Raw genomic sequence first — 18176 nt, 5'->3', positions numbered from 1 at the left:
ACCCAACCAAAAAACAAAAGAGGAAGGAACAGGGGAGGACCAGGCCCCAGACGCCTCCTTGGCTCTGACTCACCTGCCAGACCCCCTCCCGCCCTGCCAGCCCCCCCCCCCCCCCCGTTGGCATTCTCCCCACTTGGCCTCCTTCGCCTTCGCTGGAGGTGTATGAAGAGAAAAATGGCCCCTGGGACCCTCCTCACATGGAGTCAGATGAGGATGGTGCTCCCTGCCTTGGGATGCTGCCCTTTGCTGAGTCACGGGGGAGTCACCCGAGTTCCTCCGTGGGGGTGGTTCTGGATTTCTCCGGAAATCGCAGCAGCCCCGAAGGGCATACTTACCCACAGAGGCTGAAGGTGGTGATCTGAGCAGGTTGGGACCTGCCCCTCCTGCCAATGCTGTGGTGATAGCAAAAGAAAAGGCAGGAACCCGTTTTCTTCCAGTAAGAATTATTTTTAATGGTTTAAAAATAAGTCTGTACAAAACCAGCACCACCATTTGGTGCTTCCAGTCCACTGGGGATCCCAAGGGTCTCGTCCAGCACTATCTCTTTGGCCAGTTGTGCCTGAAGCCCCTGCGGAGACAGTATGAAAACAAGTTACTTCTTCCATTCTGGGCAGATGTTTGCTCCCAGCCGGTGTATGAAATGCTGCAGAACTGAGGGGGAAGAGCGTGCCTGGCGTCCTGGAGAAGGGAGCAGGGCAGCAAGGCCCCACCCCCAGAGTGTGTGGGCCGGGGCAGTGTTGGCTGAGCTGACCAAGACCTAAAGGTGGGTTCCTTCCTCATCACGCTACACCCCAGGGCGGGCCCTCTGAGCTCAGGGCCTGCTCCAGGTGCCAGGATTTAAATCTACAGCAGAGATAACCCGCAGCTGCGTGTTTTCTTCTCCTCTCAGAAACAGGCTCGCCTGGGAAAACCTCAACCCTATCTGCTCTGAGGTGACCCTGGGAAACTGGCAACAGACAGAGAGCTGAGGAGGACTGGAGTGTGGGCCCGGGGACAAAGTGGCTGAGACTGATACGTAGCTCCCCACAATCACCTCCCCTCTGCCCATCTGTTTTCCCAAAGTCAAAGAGGGGCTTGGTGCTGAGAGGCGCTCTGAGTGTCCTTCCGTTGAGCCCTCTGCCACGTACCTGTCTGACTTGCCAGTTGGAAAGGACATGCTCTTGTTTCCCATTGACTGTTTAAGTTTTTTGGCCGCAAGACATTTCTGAAAAGGTAAGCAGCACAGAAGACAGGATGAGCTAATACAGGAACCGGAGGGCTCCTCACAGCCTCACGCTCCACATGCCAAACTCTCAGCCCCGTTTGGCTGCCTGGCACCAACACCCACTCGGGGCAAATGCAGGCTTGTGCTGGCACCAGGAGTGTTTTTGGCCTACAGCTGTAATTCCCATGGTAGCAAACACAAAAAAACACCCTTTAAAACCATATACCAGCCTTTATAGTCTCTTACATTTTTTTAATTGCTGGAGTTACTGGTGTGTACTGTCAGTGCTTCGGAGGAAGGAAGGTGAGGGAAAAGGTACACAAAAGGGTTCCTGGATGAACCCATCTTCCCAGCGACAGAAGAGGTGAAAAAACAAGCACCATGCACCCGCTAGAAACCTCAAGTGTATTTCTTACCTTGCCAGGTGGGGTCTGCTTGTTTGGATCAAACTGGGAAGGAGGTCTGCATTTGCCGCCTCCTGCAAGGGAAGAGCGGCCACGTGAATGAGGTCACACACCAGGCGACTTCCGGGCTGCTCGCACACCTGGGAGTGCGGGCTGTCAGTCTGCTACCCTTTGCGAGGAGGGGCTCGGCTAATGTAAATCACAGGTCATGTTCCCAGTAGCTAAGGGCAGCCAGGTAACCAGGCTCATTTCCCACAGACCTGCTCTCAGCAGTCAGGGTGTTAAAACACTGGCCACTTTTACATCAAGGAAACCCGCTCTGGTCTGTCTGATGGATGGAGCGCCTGTTGATAACCTGGGCTGAGGTGACTGCCCTGCCCTGCCTTCTCTCTCTTCAAAGGGACATGCTGGCTGGGACTGATAGAGTCAGGAATACCACCTATAGCCCCTCAAAATAAGGGCTCTCACAGGCCTGGGAACCAACCTGAGCTTCACCTCATGGGCATCAGGTTTTGTCAGTAAAATCTTTCCTCTGTGTGTACGTCTGTGAGGAACAGTTTTTGGGCACAGCTATTGTGAGGCAGGGTGCAGCCACATTAGAATGGATCCTTCTTGCTAAACCCCTTCAGTGGCTGGTGCCAGTTAGCTCTGGCGGCAGTCGAGGGTGGTGGGTTTCTGTCCGGTCACTGCTGTTTCTCTGATCGCTCTACTAAGTCTGGGTTGGTGTGTGGCCTGAGCAGGGCTTAGTGTGTGCATGTGTTGTGCTCTTTCTTTACAGCCGCCTTCCACCCAACATGGACACATCTAACGGGGCAACAGATTTGCCTCACCAGCAAAAGCCTTGAAGTCCGACTTGCTGTAGTCGTAAGGGGTAAAATCTTTTTCTGGCGGATCTGGGTCTTTCGGCTTGGCAACTTTGAGTCGTTTCTTCTCCTGTTTCTGTTCTGTGGTCCTTGGGTCATTCATTGCTCGCTCTCTCTTTTTGGCAGCGTTTTCAAGCTGTAGGTGGAACACACCCATGGGAAGGAAGACGGAGGTACATGAGGAGGCAACGCCGTGGGCCTGAGCTGTGAGCACACCGCTGGGGACTGAGGTACCTGCGGTGCTGGAAGGATCGATCAATGATAGGGAGGGGGGTGAAGGCTGGGAGTCTGCGCAGAGACCCACACCAGGCCATTTAAGGAAGGTGGGGGTCAAGCCTTCCTGAGTACTCTGGGGTGAGGGAGAGTATTTACTAAGGCAGAGAACACTGCCAGCTTCAATGCCTGCCCATGGCTTCTCAGGTGGCATGGCCTATTACATAAACACAGTGGAGGAAACCACCTGAGAGCTACAGTGTAACCTTTTGGAGGGAAAACAAGGCAGGCACTAATGGGCAAGCCAAAAGGCACCACAAAGACAGGAGCGTTTAGTTCGCAGCACAGGGTAAGCCCGCCCGATATTTGAGGAAAATCCTGACAGTGACCGGGGGCATCTCGTTCCTCCACAGGAAAAGCAGAAAAGCCAACACGTACGGCAGCCTGCCGCCGGACGGACACGGCCTGCTCCGCCGCCGCTTTGCACTCTTCGTTGGCCTGGTCCCGGGCAGCTGCAAGAGAGAGAACTGTCTATGGAGCTGCTGACCACAGCAGCCAGGGCTCCATGCTCCCCTGACTGACTGTCCGCAGCGGTTACCAGGGGAGGGTGCCCTCCCTGCTGCTCGGGCTCCTTGGCTGGTTCCGCCTCCCTCCCCAGTCTCTGGGGGATGGCCACCTCGTTCTCAATCTGACAAAGACGAAGACCCCCCAGACCTGCTCCTCTCCCAAGAACCCAAACCCAACACCAAAGGCCTATTTGACACCTCTGAGGACATTTAATAGGAATCTCAACCACAGCATGTCAAGGACCAGAACCAAAACCTCTTCGGCATCAAATGGGCTCCCTCTGTAGTCTCTTCTCGATGGTGACCCCACCTTTCTGGCTGCTCAGGACAAAACCCTCTTGTACCCACAGTTTCTTCCTTTCCCTCACACAGCACATGCGACTGGTCACCAAACGCTGTCGCCTCTACCTCAGGAACGCCCAGTTCTGACAGCTCCCACCACCTCCTCTGCTGCCATGCTGTGCAGCCAGCACCCCGTCACCTGGACGGCAGCATGTCCCCTCCCTGGGCTCCCGCCCCTGCCCTCTACACTCTGTGCCCTGCACAGCGGCCAGAGTGCCTTTCTAAAGTGTCGGTCAGCTCAGTCTTCTGCTCACAGCCCTCCAGGGCTGCCCAGCTCACCGGGGGTGCCCACAAAGCCCTCACCTCGGGCCCTGCTGCCCCTTCCTCACCCCTGCCTCTCTCCCACATCCCCTCAGCTTCACCCCAGCACCTCCTACCTCTCTCTGCGTAATGCCTACTGCCGTCTGACAGAACACACATTGAGGGGTTACTGTCCACTGTCCCTCAGCAGAAGGCAAGCTCCCCGGGGTGGCACCGTGTCTCTTGTTCACTGCTGTATCTGGCACTTTGTTGAATGACTGAATAAACACAATGATGCACCGGGGCCACTCTTTAACAAACACATTTGACTGGCTGAGTTTACAAGGAAGTGAATGCTACCTGTTTGCTCAGCTGCCTTCTTCTTGGCAGTTTCTTTAGATTCTTTTTGTACCTGTACCTGGCTTGCCAGCTTCCAACGGTTGCTGATCTATAATGAAAACAAACAAAACAAAAAAACTCCAAAACTCAGTCACCTAGGAATGCTTTATTTTTTTAATGAGGCGGTGCAGAGCATGCTGGCCTAGTAACTACACACATTCTAAGTCATAAATTCCAAATCTGATGACACAAAAAATAAAATCTCATGCTGGCTTTATTTATAATACTTATTAAGAAGGACAAGGTACAACTGTTCCAGGCACTGGGCCCGATGCTTTCATATCATCATTCAATCCCTTCCATAATCCTGGGAACAACAGGCTCAGAGAAGCTAAGTAACTTGTCTGAAGGGCCACGCACGGTTAGTAAACGGTGGAGCTGGAATCAAGGCAGGACTTCTGCAAGCCTGATGTGCTTCTCTGTGACAGCACATGTACCTGTGGCATTAGAACACATCTAGGTGGCAGTAGATGTAAGCACGGTAAGGGATGTGTGGTTGTCGAATGTGCCACACCCAGTGGGGGAAAGAGGAGTGAAGGCAAAACCTCCGCCTGACTCCCCATTTCTAAAAACAACAAGTTAACCACCAGCGACAGGGCTGAGGCCCATCAGGGTTTGGCCTGATTCTCGGGCGGTGCTGGTGAGCAGAGGGAGCCAGGCCACCCATCTGATCAGAGCAGGTACTTCCTGCAGGGAGGAAGAAGGCTTTTAATTAACACGCTGGCTCCCAGGAACATCTCATGGGGATCCAGGGAAGGTGCTTTCTTATTCTTATTCATAATGCTGTTAAAAACAAACCAAACAATACAAAACAGAGTGTTTTAAAATTTAAGCTGTCACCTTTCAGAGCCTTAAATTAATATTCACACATAAAAATGCATCAAGCTGAACATTTAACACTTGTGCCCTTTACTACATGTAAATTAAACCTCAATTTAAAAAACAAAAAGAAAAAAACAAAAACCCCCCAAAGACCTGTTTTTTAAAAGGTTTTCCCAAATGCTCCTGAGAACCGGATTAAGTTCTGGCCCCTCTCTCTGGAAACACTGCTTGTATACAAAGGGCTTTTCATTCATTTTCAGGGGGTTCGAAGATGGGCTTGTTTAAAACAGGAACCTGGTTTAAATAAATAAGGAATTTCCCTTTCTTAGAAAGTCAGTCTTAGAAAGGATGACAAATCCACTTACTTCATAGATTTTTGACGACGGATCGAACTTTGCTGCCTGAGAAATGTGAGCATGGTGTTCTAGTGAAGGCAGAAACTGGAGAGACGGAAACAGTCGTGTTAAGTGCTAAAAGAAATGGAATCTGGACCCAGACTTCAGGCTACCCAGAGGGGATTTCTGGTTGGTTTCATTTCAGGAGGCCTCAACTCAAAGCATCAACCTGGCGACAGGTCACTGGCACTCAAATGAGGTATTGCTATTGGTTTCGTCTCAGGAGACCTTGACTCCCCACCTGGAAACCAGGGACAACCGACACCCTGTACTCTCCCTGAAGACCCCATTTCCTTTCCAGGCAAACACACTGTCAGCTCTAACACACTATTACTCACCATCCTAAACGGATTTTCAAAGGACTCCATTATGTTCTGGGCTTTCTTCTGTGCAACTGTTAATGAACCCTTCCCATTTTCTTCGGCACTAGGTTCCTGCAGAAACACAGAAAATAGTCACTTATAGCCGGATGTGTTTTGTGACATTGAGATGCAAGCAAGAGAATGATGACACTGGCAAATGTCTATAAGCCCCTCCATGTATAAGGCACTAATCTAGCCTATAACAGCACACTGCAGGGTGTTTAATGCAGTCAGTAAACCAGTGAACCTCGCTATGCCCTTACAACCTACGACATGGCATTATTGTCACCATCTTACAGGTGAGAAAACTGAGGCTTGCAGAGGTTAAGAAAGTCTTCCAGGGCCTTAGAGCTAATAGGGAGAAAACAAAGGTTTAAACCCAGGTCTGTCTACCCTCGAACTTCAGATTGTAACCTAACACTTATCTAAAATTTATAATTGTAAACCTTTAAAAAAAATTATGAACCATTACAAGTAATCAATGACATTATGCAACAGACTGTTGCTTCTAAGTGGGTTCCTAAAAAGTGTGTCACCCTTTTGCTTACCATGTAGCTAGTCCCCTCCACAGAGCCTCCTTAGCCTGAGTGGGGCACCTCCATGTGCCCACAGCGGAAAGTCCTTGCTCACATTCTTGGCTGCCTCATCACATTGCCAGCTCACTAACTCTGTGGTCAGCTAAAACTTCCAGACTTCTTTCCTCATGAATTACTGAAGCAAGACCTGATCTAAACTTACATAATTAAGGGACACAGAAAGTTGACTCCCAGGCAGTAGGCTCTGCAGGCAGGCTTTGGCCCAGCATCCCAGTGTGACGGCATGGCTGTGAGCGGTAATCCTGAAACCTACCGCACCCTCAGCCTTTGTCACTGGAACATCTGCTGAGCCTGGAACCTGTCTCTACCTAAGTAGACAGAACCATGCTTCTCTTTCTTGGCTCTTTCTTTCTAGAAGTGGTGATATTCCCTTCCTGCCACACCTGCTGTCTGCAGCAGTTTTACCCTCTCACCCCTGCTCATTTCTGTGACCGTCCACCCTGAACAAACACACCTTGGTCTTCCTTTTGCAAAGAACCTGTAGTCAAGTCACTGGCAGTAACGAGGAGCCTGCTGGGTGGGACAGACTGGGATAAGCTGTCACAGCCCAATCCATGTGCCAGGGGCAGAGCCTGGCCATACTGTCTGCAGGCTGAACGGAGTCACTACCCACCATTACTCAGCCTCTTTCTGGAACAGGAAATGAATTTCATTTCACTGACTGGTGCCTGCCTATCCTGCTCTTCCCAGTGTAGAGAAAAGCTTGTCAAAGTTTTCTCTTTTGCATCCACCGCACACATGGATGGGCTGACACTAGTCAGGGAGGTTATGCAGGACAAGCCCTACCATTCATCAGAGAGCTCACTCCGTCCCTCCGGAAATTGAGCGGCTGTACAGAAATAGTCTCGCTGTGTATCACTGGCCCACGCCCTCCTCCCTGCCAGGCATTAGTATCAAGATGCCAATTCTTCCCTGAGGATTTCTTCACACGGGTCTCATAGAGAATCCTCTGTCCACTTCTCACGGACCCCTATGTTGAGAGGAGCAAAACTACCTCGTGATCTGCCTCCATGCCTATCCCACTGCTGCCAGGTTTTACTTTTGGCATTAGTCTCAGAGGTGGGAGCAGCCCTCCAGGCATAAAGCCCCCATAAATCTCAGTGGTGTATATCACCTCGCTGTGTGTCTGTATTACTCACGTTGAACAATGTGATGACAGCGGTAGCGATGAGGCATTTGGAATCCAGCAATGCCCCGTCCTCACCTCTCCCGTCAGGGAAGAGGCTTGCCTGTTTCTGCACTGGCACGGGCCCTAGAGGGACGGAAGTCAGCACGGTCAAAGCCTACTGGGTTGTGTACCAGACAGTTTCCCAGCCTTGCCAGGGCTCCAGAGGCCTCGCCATTACCATTGGTTGGGGTGATAGGATAGCCATCTAAAGGGGCGTGGGAGCAGTCATGGGGTCCAAAGAGAACATTCTCCAATCTCTGCATCAAAAAGAAACCAAAAGGTTGCAATGAAGCACCTGCAAGCACGCAGGAGCTCCGCCGCAGTGCGAGGCACTGGCCTGGACTGCTATGTTCCCAAAGGAAGAGACAGCAGACATTACTGTACCTCAGGGTTGGGCAGTGGTCCACTCTTCTTCACTCCAGCCCCAACTTCAGACTACAGAACAAGAACAAAGAGAAGTGAGAAAGTTGCCTGAACTTGATGACACACACATTTGTTCCTCAGCACAGACTGTGGCCCTTCACTAGATTGTTTTTTTCAAGAGCAGAGGTTTTCTTTCAGCCCTTCATCCGTCCCAGCGCCTGGCACTGTATTTACCGAGTGCTCATTAATTATCTGTAGAATGAAAGAATACAAGCCTTTATCATGACTAGGCACAGTACAGGATTCCAAAGAGCCTGAAAAAGATCCTCCTCTAGTAACCAGGGTTTCTCTCTTTTCTTATACAAACTATGGAGCTAAGATATTTTAACATGAAGACTGCAAATGTGTTTATCCTCAGAGCGTCTTCTTTTTCACTTCAAGGGGGCTGATTTTAAGTCTTCCTGAATCAAATATCTTCCAAAAAATTACAAACATGACTTAGCACATATTGATAATGCTACTGAGGCAATACATTAAAAATTGTCCTAATACAACACAAATCAAACATGCAAATCTACCTGAACACGTATCACTGACCTAGGAGCACACACAGATGTTCGCTGGTGCACTGGTACCTGAGCAACACACACACACACACACAGATGCTTGCTGGTGTACTGGGACCTGAGGAGCACACACACACAGATGCATGCTGGTGCACCGGTGCCTGACCAGCACACACACACTTAGACATGTGGAGCTGTACTTTTGGTTGGATTTCCTGCTTTCATCTACATTTGTCTAAACTTTAGGATCTCCTTCACAAAAGTAGCTCTTTCTAAATCCTTCATTTCTACCCAAGGTTCGCATATCTTCCTAGCCACCTAGGCTTTATACTTGGCGTGAGCTGTCTTTGACTCCACTTTCATTATCTCCAAATCCACCTGCCATTCAGATAATGCCTCTGCAGTACTCAGTGCAGCGCTCAAAGAGAAATGCAGCCATTTTCAGCAGCAAGCTTTTCTTCTGACGGTGCTTCTTGTACCTGTCCTTTCCTTTCTGTTTCTGTGGCCGCCACACTCATCAGGGCACGACCACTCACATCTGAGCTCCCTGACCTGAGATCCCCACTCCATTTTATTCTACCAGGTTAACTCCCTCTGAACAGGTGACCAGCCTAGTCACTAGACATTACTTGCTGTTAGATTATGAAAAATAAGGTCATAAGGATAAGCTTTAAGGATAAGCTTTACCTGTGACTATCATAAAGAAGACACACCCACCAGGTTTCCTAAGCCCCGTTATTTCCTTGAGTTTTTTAGAATGGAGAGCAGATCTTGCATGTAGGAGACTCCAAGGAGTAAGACGCTAACAGGCGGAACAGGCCAGCTGAGCTGGGAACCTTTAGCAGAAGGGCTTCCTACCTTGAGCAGGGGCATGTCTCGAGCCTGCTGGATTAGAAGATGCATTTCGTTGATCTGCTGCCGTACAAGAGGTGGTACAGGGTTGCAGCAAGCTATGATGCCCTGAGGCTCCCTGAAGACAAAAACACATGCAGCTCATGACTTAGAAACACAGCCCTCAAAGGCTTCCAGACAACAACACTGACCAAGTAGAGCCAGAGCTCCACGGCAAAGCGGGAAACTAAGGTGACACATTCACGCCTAGGCAGCCGGGCAGCCGCTCCCACACGCTCTACTGCACTGAGCTCTGAGCAGGCCCTCACAGCCTGCCTCCCGCTAACAGGGAGAGCTGGAGAAGTGCCACAGCTCTGCTGATCTGCAATTCTGCAGCGGGTAAACAGAAGATTATGAATTTAGATTCTGTGCTCATACTTCAATTAACATCATAAAACATTTAAAACTACGAGATGCCTTAGTTTGGAAAAAAGTGCAGATGAGGGAATCTCTTGAAAATGGATGCCGATGCCATAGGCTCAGAGGCTTACACTGGACTCAACATAAGGTATAACCATTGAAAAGCACTAGTTCAGAAGTTTCAGTTCCTGAATGGCAGCCCGGGGGCAGAAACCAAATTCCTTGAACCTGGCCACTTCCTCAGAGTGCTAATCTCCTCTGAGTCAGCCTGGGGGGAATAATAGTCACAGAAGCTGCTTTTGAAGGAAAGAATTTCTCTACTGAGAAAGCCAGAGCACGCTAATCAGTTCTTAGACTCACTTAGGCAGCTCTTCGGCTATCTTCAGCATCATGTGGTTTGGCAGGACATATCTGGAACAAAACACACGATGGGAGAATTACACTAAATTCAGCCAGCAAGTTCCGTTAAATGCTATAACCCAGAAGAAAGCGTAACCAGCGTTCCTGGCAAAGGGGAAAGCCCACCGTTTCCTTGTTACCAGCCTGCTCGGTCTGAGAAGCACTGAGACCCATCCCTTACCCATAGCTTTCATCTTCCCTCCGGGCCGTTTTGTCCCTCCAGGCAAACAGCAGCTGGAAGGCCGTCAGCTGCTGTGTGTTGAGATGCTTCTTTTGCTTCCTGTATAGTTCAAGGTAGGACTCATCCGTGAAAATAGGTTTGATGAATTTCTGCAAAGTGTTACGGAATATTCTAGATCAAAGTGCATAAAAATTGTGCCCTGGGCTCTTCAAACATTTGGCTCTCTTAATAAACGTAAAGAGCAAAGGGAAGAACTAGGAGCTCATCAGAAAGGGAGGGAGTGTCCAGGTTTGCAGGGCTGGGGAGGTTTTACCTTGAGGCAGATGTCCCTGCTCCGCTGCCACACCACCTGCAACTGAACGGGCTGCCCGTTGCCTCGCTCCCACAGTTCCAGCCTCATTTTATCATAGATGTAAAGCAAGTAATGGGTGTCATCTCGGGCGTAGTTGAGCATTTCCTCGGGCAGAGGTCTAGAATGGCAACAGAGGAAACTTTCACTAATTTCCTTAGGAGCAGCAATCTGTCTACTCTGTGCATGCTAAGGCTCACTTGGCTCAGGTTAATGAACATCCACACTTTCTTCTGCACCCATATTTCCTTGTCAAGAGCAAACTGACCGTATTCTCCAATCAGCCAGCTGGTACTGCTTGTTCGATTCCACGTTGCAGTAGTGTTTCAGCAAATGGTCGAGCGAGTGCCTGCCCAGGTTGAGAAGGCGTGCTGCCTGATGTGTATCGAACATGTTCACTACGTACAGCCCAAAGTCTTTCTGCAGCCATTCTATGTCTGAATCAGCACCATGGAAGACCTGAAGACAAAACCGGAGTCAGGCTGTACACTGTGTGAAAGGCCACTGTGCTCTGAAGTGAACTCTGCCTCCAGGTTATTAGAACCTGGCAGTTAGAAGCCAGAGGAAGATTAAGATGGGCTGAGTTCTAAATGCTTCTTTTAATTTGGGCCCCAGCCTTCCACACTCCTAATTGCACGCTCCTACAGTCTGCTAACAGCCAATGATTCTAAGAAAGCAGCTCTACTTGCTTCAAGGGTAGTCATTAAGTTCACACAATCTTGATGGCACAGGCTCATTGCAGTAGTCATTAAAATGATTTAACATTTTTCTGGGTGGTAATGAGCTAAGTCTTAGCTGTTCTAACAGAGGTTTAGAAACAAAAGCAGTTTAGCGTGTGGTACCCTAGTGTAGGAAATTACAGATTTCTCTTGGTTTTATTGGGTCTGTGTTGAAATAATGAAATAGTAAACTGAAAAGCATGTAAATCTTGTGCTCACAGGCAAGAGCTGAAAGAGGCTGGCTGACCTTGACAATAGCTGGGTCTGTGAGGCTCTCGTTGAGAATGTACATGTCACTCCGCAGCTCCAGGGTGTCAACAATGAAGTCTTCTGTCCGGGTGGAAATCTGCATGAGGCAGGTCAGCCCTAGGAAGCTCCTGTAAGAGTGGTGCTGAAACACACGGGAAGAAGGGAGAACAGGAAAAATGGAATTTATGAGGTGTTCCTCTAGTGATTTTGAAAAGTTAGTTATGAAACAAAGTTGTAAGATTAATTACTTTTTACCAAAAAGTAGATTTACGTTAGTTTTAATTTTATATTTCTCGAGTAGGTGAACTCACAGAAAATGTAAAAATTTCACTCCAAGTCATTCACAAGTTACCTCCAAGTCTACAGCAAACTCTTGACAACGCAGGAGCTTTTCGCTGAGTTCCACCAGGTCATCCAGGGAAGATACAAAATGGCAGGGCGTCTCTCCCACAGGCCTGTACCACTGGGCCACAAAGTCCGGGGGAAGGGAGGAATATGAGGCATCACCCTTCACTAAGGCACACCAGGGATTAAGAGCACTACTTTAAAGACATTTAGGGAAAGCCAAAATTAAACCAACTAAGGCAGGCATTCGAATCTTCCTGGGCTACTTAGATACCACCCATAAAGTAAGTTGGGTGCTAACCTGGGGTTGTGGCTTCTGAAGGACTGAATCTGGTGGAGTGAAGTGATCTAGTTCGTATTGATAAGGATGTGCAAACCTGAATAAATAAAACAAAAACAATTTTTGATTAATTCCAAGGTTCGAGGAAAAATTGCTTTAATCCAATGTATAAAAACAAATGAGTAAAGACTTCTGTGAAAATGTTTTCTCTCTATAAAAAGCAATATTATTTCAATGATAATTCAAGTGCATAAAAAAAATCAGGTGTTGCTTGCCCTTAAAGTAGGATAACTAAAAATCTACCATAAAGATCTGAGCAGAACTGCATGGTGGGTGCTGTGGCTGTGGAAATGGGAGCTCTCCAATTCCCTGTGGTTTTGAATAACAACGTTGTGAGGGAAGAGAGGGTGGGGCAAGCATGACTGTGTATCAAATGATGTCTTTTTTCTTTCCCTCCATCATCTACTTGTATAAAAACCCCAAGTCTCTGGGTTCCTTGAGGGCAGGGCCTTAGCACTTACCCAGTGGCCTCAGAACGGAGAGCTGGGGCTGAAGGAATGTGCAGACAGACTGACTTTATGTGTGAAAGAGACTAACGAAGCTTTCAGCACCTCGTGTCTTTATTCTGAGGACAAAGTCCTTTTGTCTGTTTTAAGCAAAGGTTTTCAAAAATGCTTTATAATGCCAGTAAAAAATGCCTTTCTCTTATTGAATTTATTAGTGAACCTTGGCTTACTGTTTGAGCCCCCCACCCAACAGAGTGGTACGGAGGAAGAACAACTTTAAGAAAACTTGGGTCAAAGTTCTGGTTCTGTGCGAAGTGAGCACCTCTAATTCTGTTTTTACATCTGTACAATGGCGAGGGGAGTAACTGCTACCTCCCAGGCTGCACTGAGGGTTACAGAGGATGGTGCTGTGCAGGCCCTCTGGAGACAAGGTGAAAAATCACCTCGATTCTGTGTGTCCATTTACACATTTTACAAAAGTAAAACAGAGTGCAAGTGTGGCATAAAGATAAATGTGACATAAGAAAATGTGGTGTAAAGTTCAGACAGGCAAACACTTACATGTCCTGCTCCACCTGCTGGGTTCTCTGCTGATGGATGAAATCTGCCAGAGCAGCGGGGACGTCCAAATCCTCAGGACGATCCTGTGGGCACTCGCGCCTTTCTTTGGAGAGTGCTGGAGACCCAAGCAGTGACAAAACCCATCACAAAAGAGGCAGCCACATTCACATCTTGTCTAGTTGTGGTGGGGTTAGCTGGCTCCCTTTGAAGAAGGAAAAGTAGGAGGGAGACCTTTTGCCCTTTCTTTTTGTTAGGTGGAGTTTGCACTACTTACCCTGAGGGAGGGGTTTCTGGGCATTGGGCTTGATGAAGATTTTAGGACGAAATGGAGTGTTGGAGTTGTCGATCTTCTCTCGGAATTTAAGCTGAGGTCGGATGATGTTTTTTGCGTGAAGCAGCCGGAAAGTTTCAGATTTTGTTTTTTTGCTATACTCTCCTGCCTGTGATCAATAATACAATACTTCACAACACAGCAACTTGGTAAGTTAGAAGAGTAAATTCCAATGTATGCCTTCCAACAAGACAAGAGCATTCCAAGAACCATTAGCTTAAAAATGTGTGTGTGAGACTGGGGGTGCAAAGTAGAGAAGAGGAGGTGGTGAAAGCATGTCTGTTTATGAGACTGAGTTAGGCAGTGGCCAGTTCTGCGTCCAATAGATGAGAACAGAAATGCAAACGAGAACGGGCAAGCGCCGGCAACAGCAGCTCTGGTGAACCTGAAAGCAGCGCTCACCTTGCGGTTCCAGCTGGACACTACTGTTGTGGGGACCTGCAGTCCTGTGGGGAGGACGGGCTGGTTTTTATTCACACCCGAGGCTTCATCCAGTAAAATGCCCTACGAGGGGAGGACATAGCTCAGTATCATCAGGGTTAACAGAGTTAATTACCTAAAAGTTTTAAGAACTATATTCAGAGAATTGTATGTGACAATACATACATGTAAGAGCAGACAATGAAAGCGTTATCTGCTCAATGACAGGACAGAAACCAGCCACTCCCAACCCTTGTTCAGCTCTCTTTACAGTTCTGAATTGGGCCAAAATTTCAAATATGATTGAACAGTATGACGTGGTCCACCAAAATGATTAAAAAGAACTTAGTCTGCACAAGTTAAACAAAGAAGGATGGTATTTACAGTGAGACTGAGGGTGTCCTCATCTGCTTTGTCCTGAAGCAGCAGACGTGGAGTATCAGTGAGGGCACCACTGACAGAAGTGCACCCAGATGACAAATGGTAGCAATGGCAGGATGTGAAATCATAAAATATGAGAAACCACTGAAATATCTGTGGGCATTCAGGCTACGGAAGCCATGACTTCATGGGATAGGAGAGCAGGATTTAAATATCTGTAGGACTTTCACAGGGTTGAGTGCTAGATTTGTTTTAGATGATCTCTGTGTATTTCTGTAAATAATGTTCTGTTGTAGAATTCAGCATAGACAGTAAGCTAGATTGAATGATCCGCATATCTTTTCAATCATGCGAGTCAGGGTGTTTAGCAGACTGTGAGTGACAGTAAAAACAGACTAGATTTTGGTTGGGCTTTGGATCCAGAGGCCTCTTCTCTTGCAATACAAACAAGATTTGCAAATTTGGAAGTTAGATTTATAATAAGGCGCTTTAAAAACAGCCTTCCAAAAAAACAAACAACAACAACAACAAAATAGGCTTCTACGGGGCAGTGATATTTTGAAGAGATATCCTTGAAGACAATTATGTTACTTTTTTGGGAAAAAAGCCAACTATTAGAAGAAAGGAACATTATAGGCAAGAAATGCTAAACTTCCTTTTCAGTTCCTAAGTTGCTTGGGTTTCTTTTCATAGTCTGATAATACAAAAGCTCTTCATTTGTTAGTTACCTTAAGAGTAAGGTGCAATACTCACCACTCTTTCCAGAATAACATCATTGGTATCAACTAGTAAATCAAACTTGTCCTCCAACTCAGTCACTTTGCTTCGATCCTTAATGTTGCTTCGACACCCATGGTACTGCATTACCTTGCTCATGCTAAGGACAAGAAAACCAAGATTAGTTTGTATACTTTTATTACTTTGTTTACAACCTGGGAGAAAGCTCGAAAGGGTTGGCCCAGACTACTTCCAATATTTTATGATTGAACTAATAAAACTTGCACTTATTAAAAACATTGTGTGGCCTTGGGAATTCACTAAATTTCGCTAAGACTCATCTGCTAATTGAAGTAGAAAAAATTACCTTAAAGCTGCCTTTAAATTCTAAAAAATTCAAAATACTATGTAAATAATGTCCTCCATAGTCATTGTTTTAACATGAAATCTGAAACATTCTCTAAATCTGTCATGCAACAGCTAGACAAAATCAGTGTTTATCATCTGCCCTAAAAACTTATTAGAAAGCTAAAACTTGTGACTGAGAGTTGTGAGAGAATCTTGAATCCAGGGTTTCAAATCCTGTATTAATTCAAAAAGATTCATTGTCTATAGGTACTAAAGTGCATATATTTTAAAAGTTTAACTAAAAAATGTACCAACTAATGTTTCCTTAATCATAATCCATTGTTTCATTTTTACATTTCATAGCTCTTTACAGCACAGACAATTACGATAAGAAAAAATGAATTTCAGGAAATTATATTCATTTCTTTCAACATGAAAAAAACACAGTAGTTAGTACTTACCACTGAAGCAACCTGTCTCCCTGTGTTTCACAAAATGCCTGGAAGCCAGGAAAACTTCGGTAAAAATCATACTCATCGCCAAACTGTGGTAGGCCCCCCGATGCCTTGGTGACGGCCACTACTGACCCAAGAGCAAACTGTCAAAAACCAGAAGAACAAGCATGCTTTCAACATCTACTACACATAACACATCGCGCCAGATGATGAAGCTATGCGACCCCACAAATACTCATTCAGTGCCGATTTTACTCCAGGCCCTGAGGATATGATGCTGAATAGGAAAACAAGTTCTGGAGCTTACAATCTTGGGAGAGTGAAGGGAGAAAGAACAAATGCATATATATATAATATGACTAGTATTCAAAATGGCCTGGGTTTGAATCTTGGCTCTGCTACCTATTAACTGTGATCTTTTTTTTTTTTTAAATATATCTTTATTGATTTCAGAGAGCGGAAAGGAGAGGGAGAGATAGAAACAACAATGATGAGAGTCATTGATCGGCTGCCTCCTGCACGCTCCCGACTGGGGATCCAGCCGGCAACCCGGGCATGGGCCCTGACTGGGAATCGAATCCCGATCTCCTGGATCCTAGGTCAACGCTCAACCGCTGAGCCACGCCTGGCCCGGCAACTGTGATCTTAAGCAAGTTACCACAGAGTTGTTGAGAGGATTCAATAAGTTAATAAAATCACTTAGGATCCTGCCTGGCACATTAAGTGCTATTATTACTATTACTACTCCACTTCAGATCCATGATTTTTCTACAGGAATTTATTTCCGTGTTTTCATTTGGGCAAGCATCGAAACACAATTGTAAGCATGTAAACACAATGTAAGCATCTAAACACAATGTAAGCATGGTCTAGGATCCTTCGGGTGACCAGCCCACAGCTGTACTTAGGTTTACCGCTCGGTTAGTGCCAAGCAGTCCTCTGTTTTGATTGTGCGATAATGAGAAAAATAACCAGCAGTGGCTGTTGCAGATAGAAGGTGGTCGGTCGGTCGTGGGAAGGCAACGTGGGAAACAGACAGGGAAGAGAGAGAGAAGGGGAGCGGAGCCCGGCTCCTGGTGGGGCAGCCGGCGGCCCGGCGCGGGACGGCCCCGGTCAGGACCATGGCTAGGGGTCCGGGAACGAGTCGCAGCCAAACAAACGCCTTAATAATAATAGCATCCACTACTACTGAGTCAGATATAACGCTGAGTGGCGATTTGGGGGCATTTGTTGCGCTAGCTTACAAATGATTTTAGTTTCATGGGTTTTGCAAGAGCCACGCCTGAGGCGTTTAAACGCCTGTTTTTAGGTTTGTTCCTACTTTGAAGTGGCATTTAAAGGAGCCCCCTCTGTGTTCCTTCGAGGGGGCACTGGAGAAACGTTCCGGGGTACCCCAGAGGGGGAAGATTGGGTGGCAGCGTTAACGGGTGACATGAAGCCCAGGTTTTGGGGAGCATGCGGCCCTGGAGCTCGGGAGAGGGGAGAGGTGCCGTCCCCGCCGCCGAAGAGGACGCGGCAGGTACGGGAACCAGCCCCTCCGGAGGGTTGGGGTGTCTCCGGCCGGGGGGGGCTGGGACATCAGGGCGACCAGGAAGCCCTTTCCCCCGTGGAGAGGGCTCTCCACACTCGGGGCTGCTCGGCTTCCCCTGGGAGAACGAGGGCCCCGGGGAGCGGGGCGGCCCTCAGGGTCCGCGGGAGACACCCTCCCCCGGGGCTGAAGTGAGGGCCGGAGCGCGGCGCGCCCGGGGCTCCGCCGAGATGCGCGCGGCCGCCGCCAGGGCCCGGGCCTACTTCCGACGGGCCGCGGGCGCCTCCCGCTGCCCCCACAGCCCCGCGAACTCACCTTCACGAAGCTGTCTGCGTCCGGAAACCCTGGCAGCACCATCTCGTCGCCGGACTTGGCCGCACTCGTCGCGGATGGGGCCTTCGACTCGGCCGGACTGGGAGGCGCCATTTTCCCGGCCTGCATGGCTCTTCTCGCGAGAGGATCTCGGGCCGACGCGACCTGCGACCTGCGCGCGCCGCCCCGCGCATGTGCAGACCGCCCGCCCGGGGCTCGATCTCTGGGAAGCAAGAATGGAGGCGTCAGCGCGGAGCTCCCCACCCAGGGAAGTTGAGGTTTTTCTTTAACCTCATATTTTATCATCCCAACAACCCCGTGATTTAGGGTGGGACCCAGAG

The 18176-nt window shown here is 48.2% G+C and overlaps 1 protein-coding gene across 3 annotated transcripts; it reads right to left on the bottom strand.

The window, feature by feature from the left end:
* Window positions 1-426: 426 nt before the first annotated feature.
* EXOSC10 (exosome component 10) lies at window positions 427-17964 on the bottom strand. Of its 3 annotated transcripts, XM_016217897.2 has the most exons (25): window positions 17839-17964; window positions 16002-16138; window positions 15229-15352; window positions 14077-14178; window positions 13618-13783; window positions 13344-13458; window positions 12298-12373; window positions 12004-12114; window positions 11650-11793; window positions 10952-11142; window positions 10648-10804; window positions 10335-10483; window positions 10115-10165; window positions 9362-9473; window positions 7959-8009; window positions 7753-7831; window positions 7546-7658; window positions 5787-5882; window positions 5419-5493; window positions 4193-4280; window positions 3123-3196; window positions 2439-2607; window positions 1621-1682; window positions 1128-1204; window positions 427-568 (listed from the first exon to the last, which is right to left on the bottom strand). In XM_016217897.2, exons 1-25 carry the CDS (start codon window positions 17962-17964, stop codon window positions 538-540), a joined length of 2676 nt encoding a protein of 891 aa, XP_016073383.2. In that variant the 3' UTR covers window positions 427-537. The 3 variants fall into 3 exon arrangements, with proteins under 3 accessions (XP_016073383.2, XP_087676237.1, XP_016073384.2); XM_087820111.1 differs by lacking the exon at window positions 1128-1204 and having other exon boundaries at window positions 17839-17949; XM_016217898.2 differs by lacking the exons at window positions 427-568; window positions 1128-1204; window positions 1621-1682; ... (1 more) ...; window positions 3123-3196; window positions 4193-4280 and adding an exon at window positions 4291-5014 and having other exon boundaries at window positions 17839-17949.
* Window positions 17965-18176: the final 212 nt, after the last annotated feature.

This window comes from Miniopterus natalensis, chromosome 9 (assembly GCF_054644295.1).
Source record: "Miniopterus natalensis isolate mMinNat1 chromosome 9, mMinNat1.hap1, whole genome shotgun sequence".
NCBI lineage: Eukaryota > Metazoa > Chordata > Mammalia > Chiroptera > Miniopteridae > Miniopterus > Miniopterus natalensis.
Note: the sequence above shows the minus strand (reverse complement) of the source record. Positions and strands in the feature narration are given on the sequence as shown.

Coding starts and splice junctions, on each gene's coding strand:
- EXOSC10 (XM_016217897.2), bottom strand. CDS start 17,964: ATGCAGGCCGGGAAAATGGCGCCTCCCAGTCCGGCCGAGTCGAAGGCC. Junction 1,683..2,438: donor GGACTTCAAGGCTTTTGCTG/GTGAGGCAAATC, acceptor CTTCCCTTGCAG/GAGGCGGCAAATGCAGACCT. Junction 569..1,127: donor CCAACTGGCAAGTCAGACAG/GTACGTGGCAGA, acceptor CTGTCTCCGCAG/GGGCTTCAGGCACAACTGGC.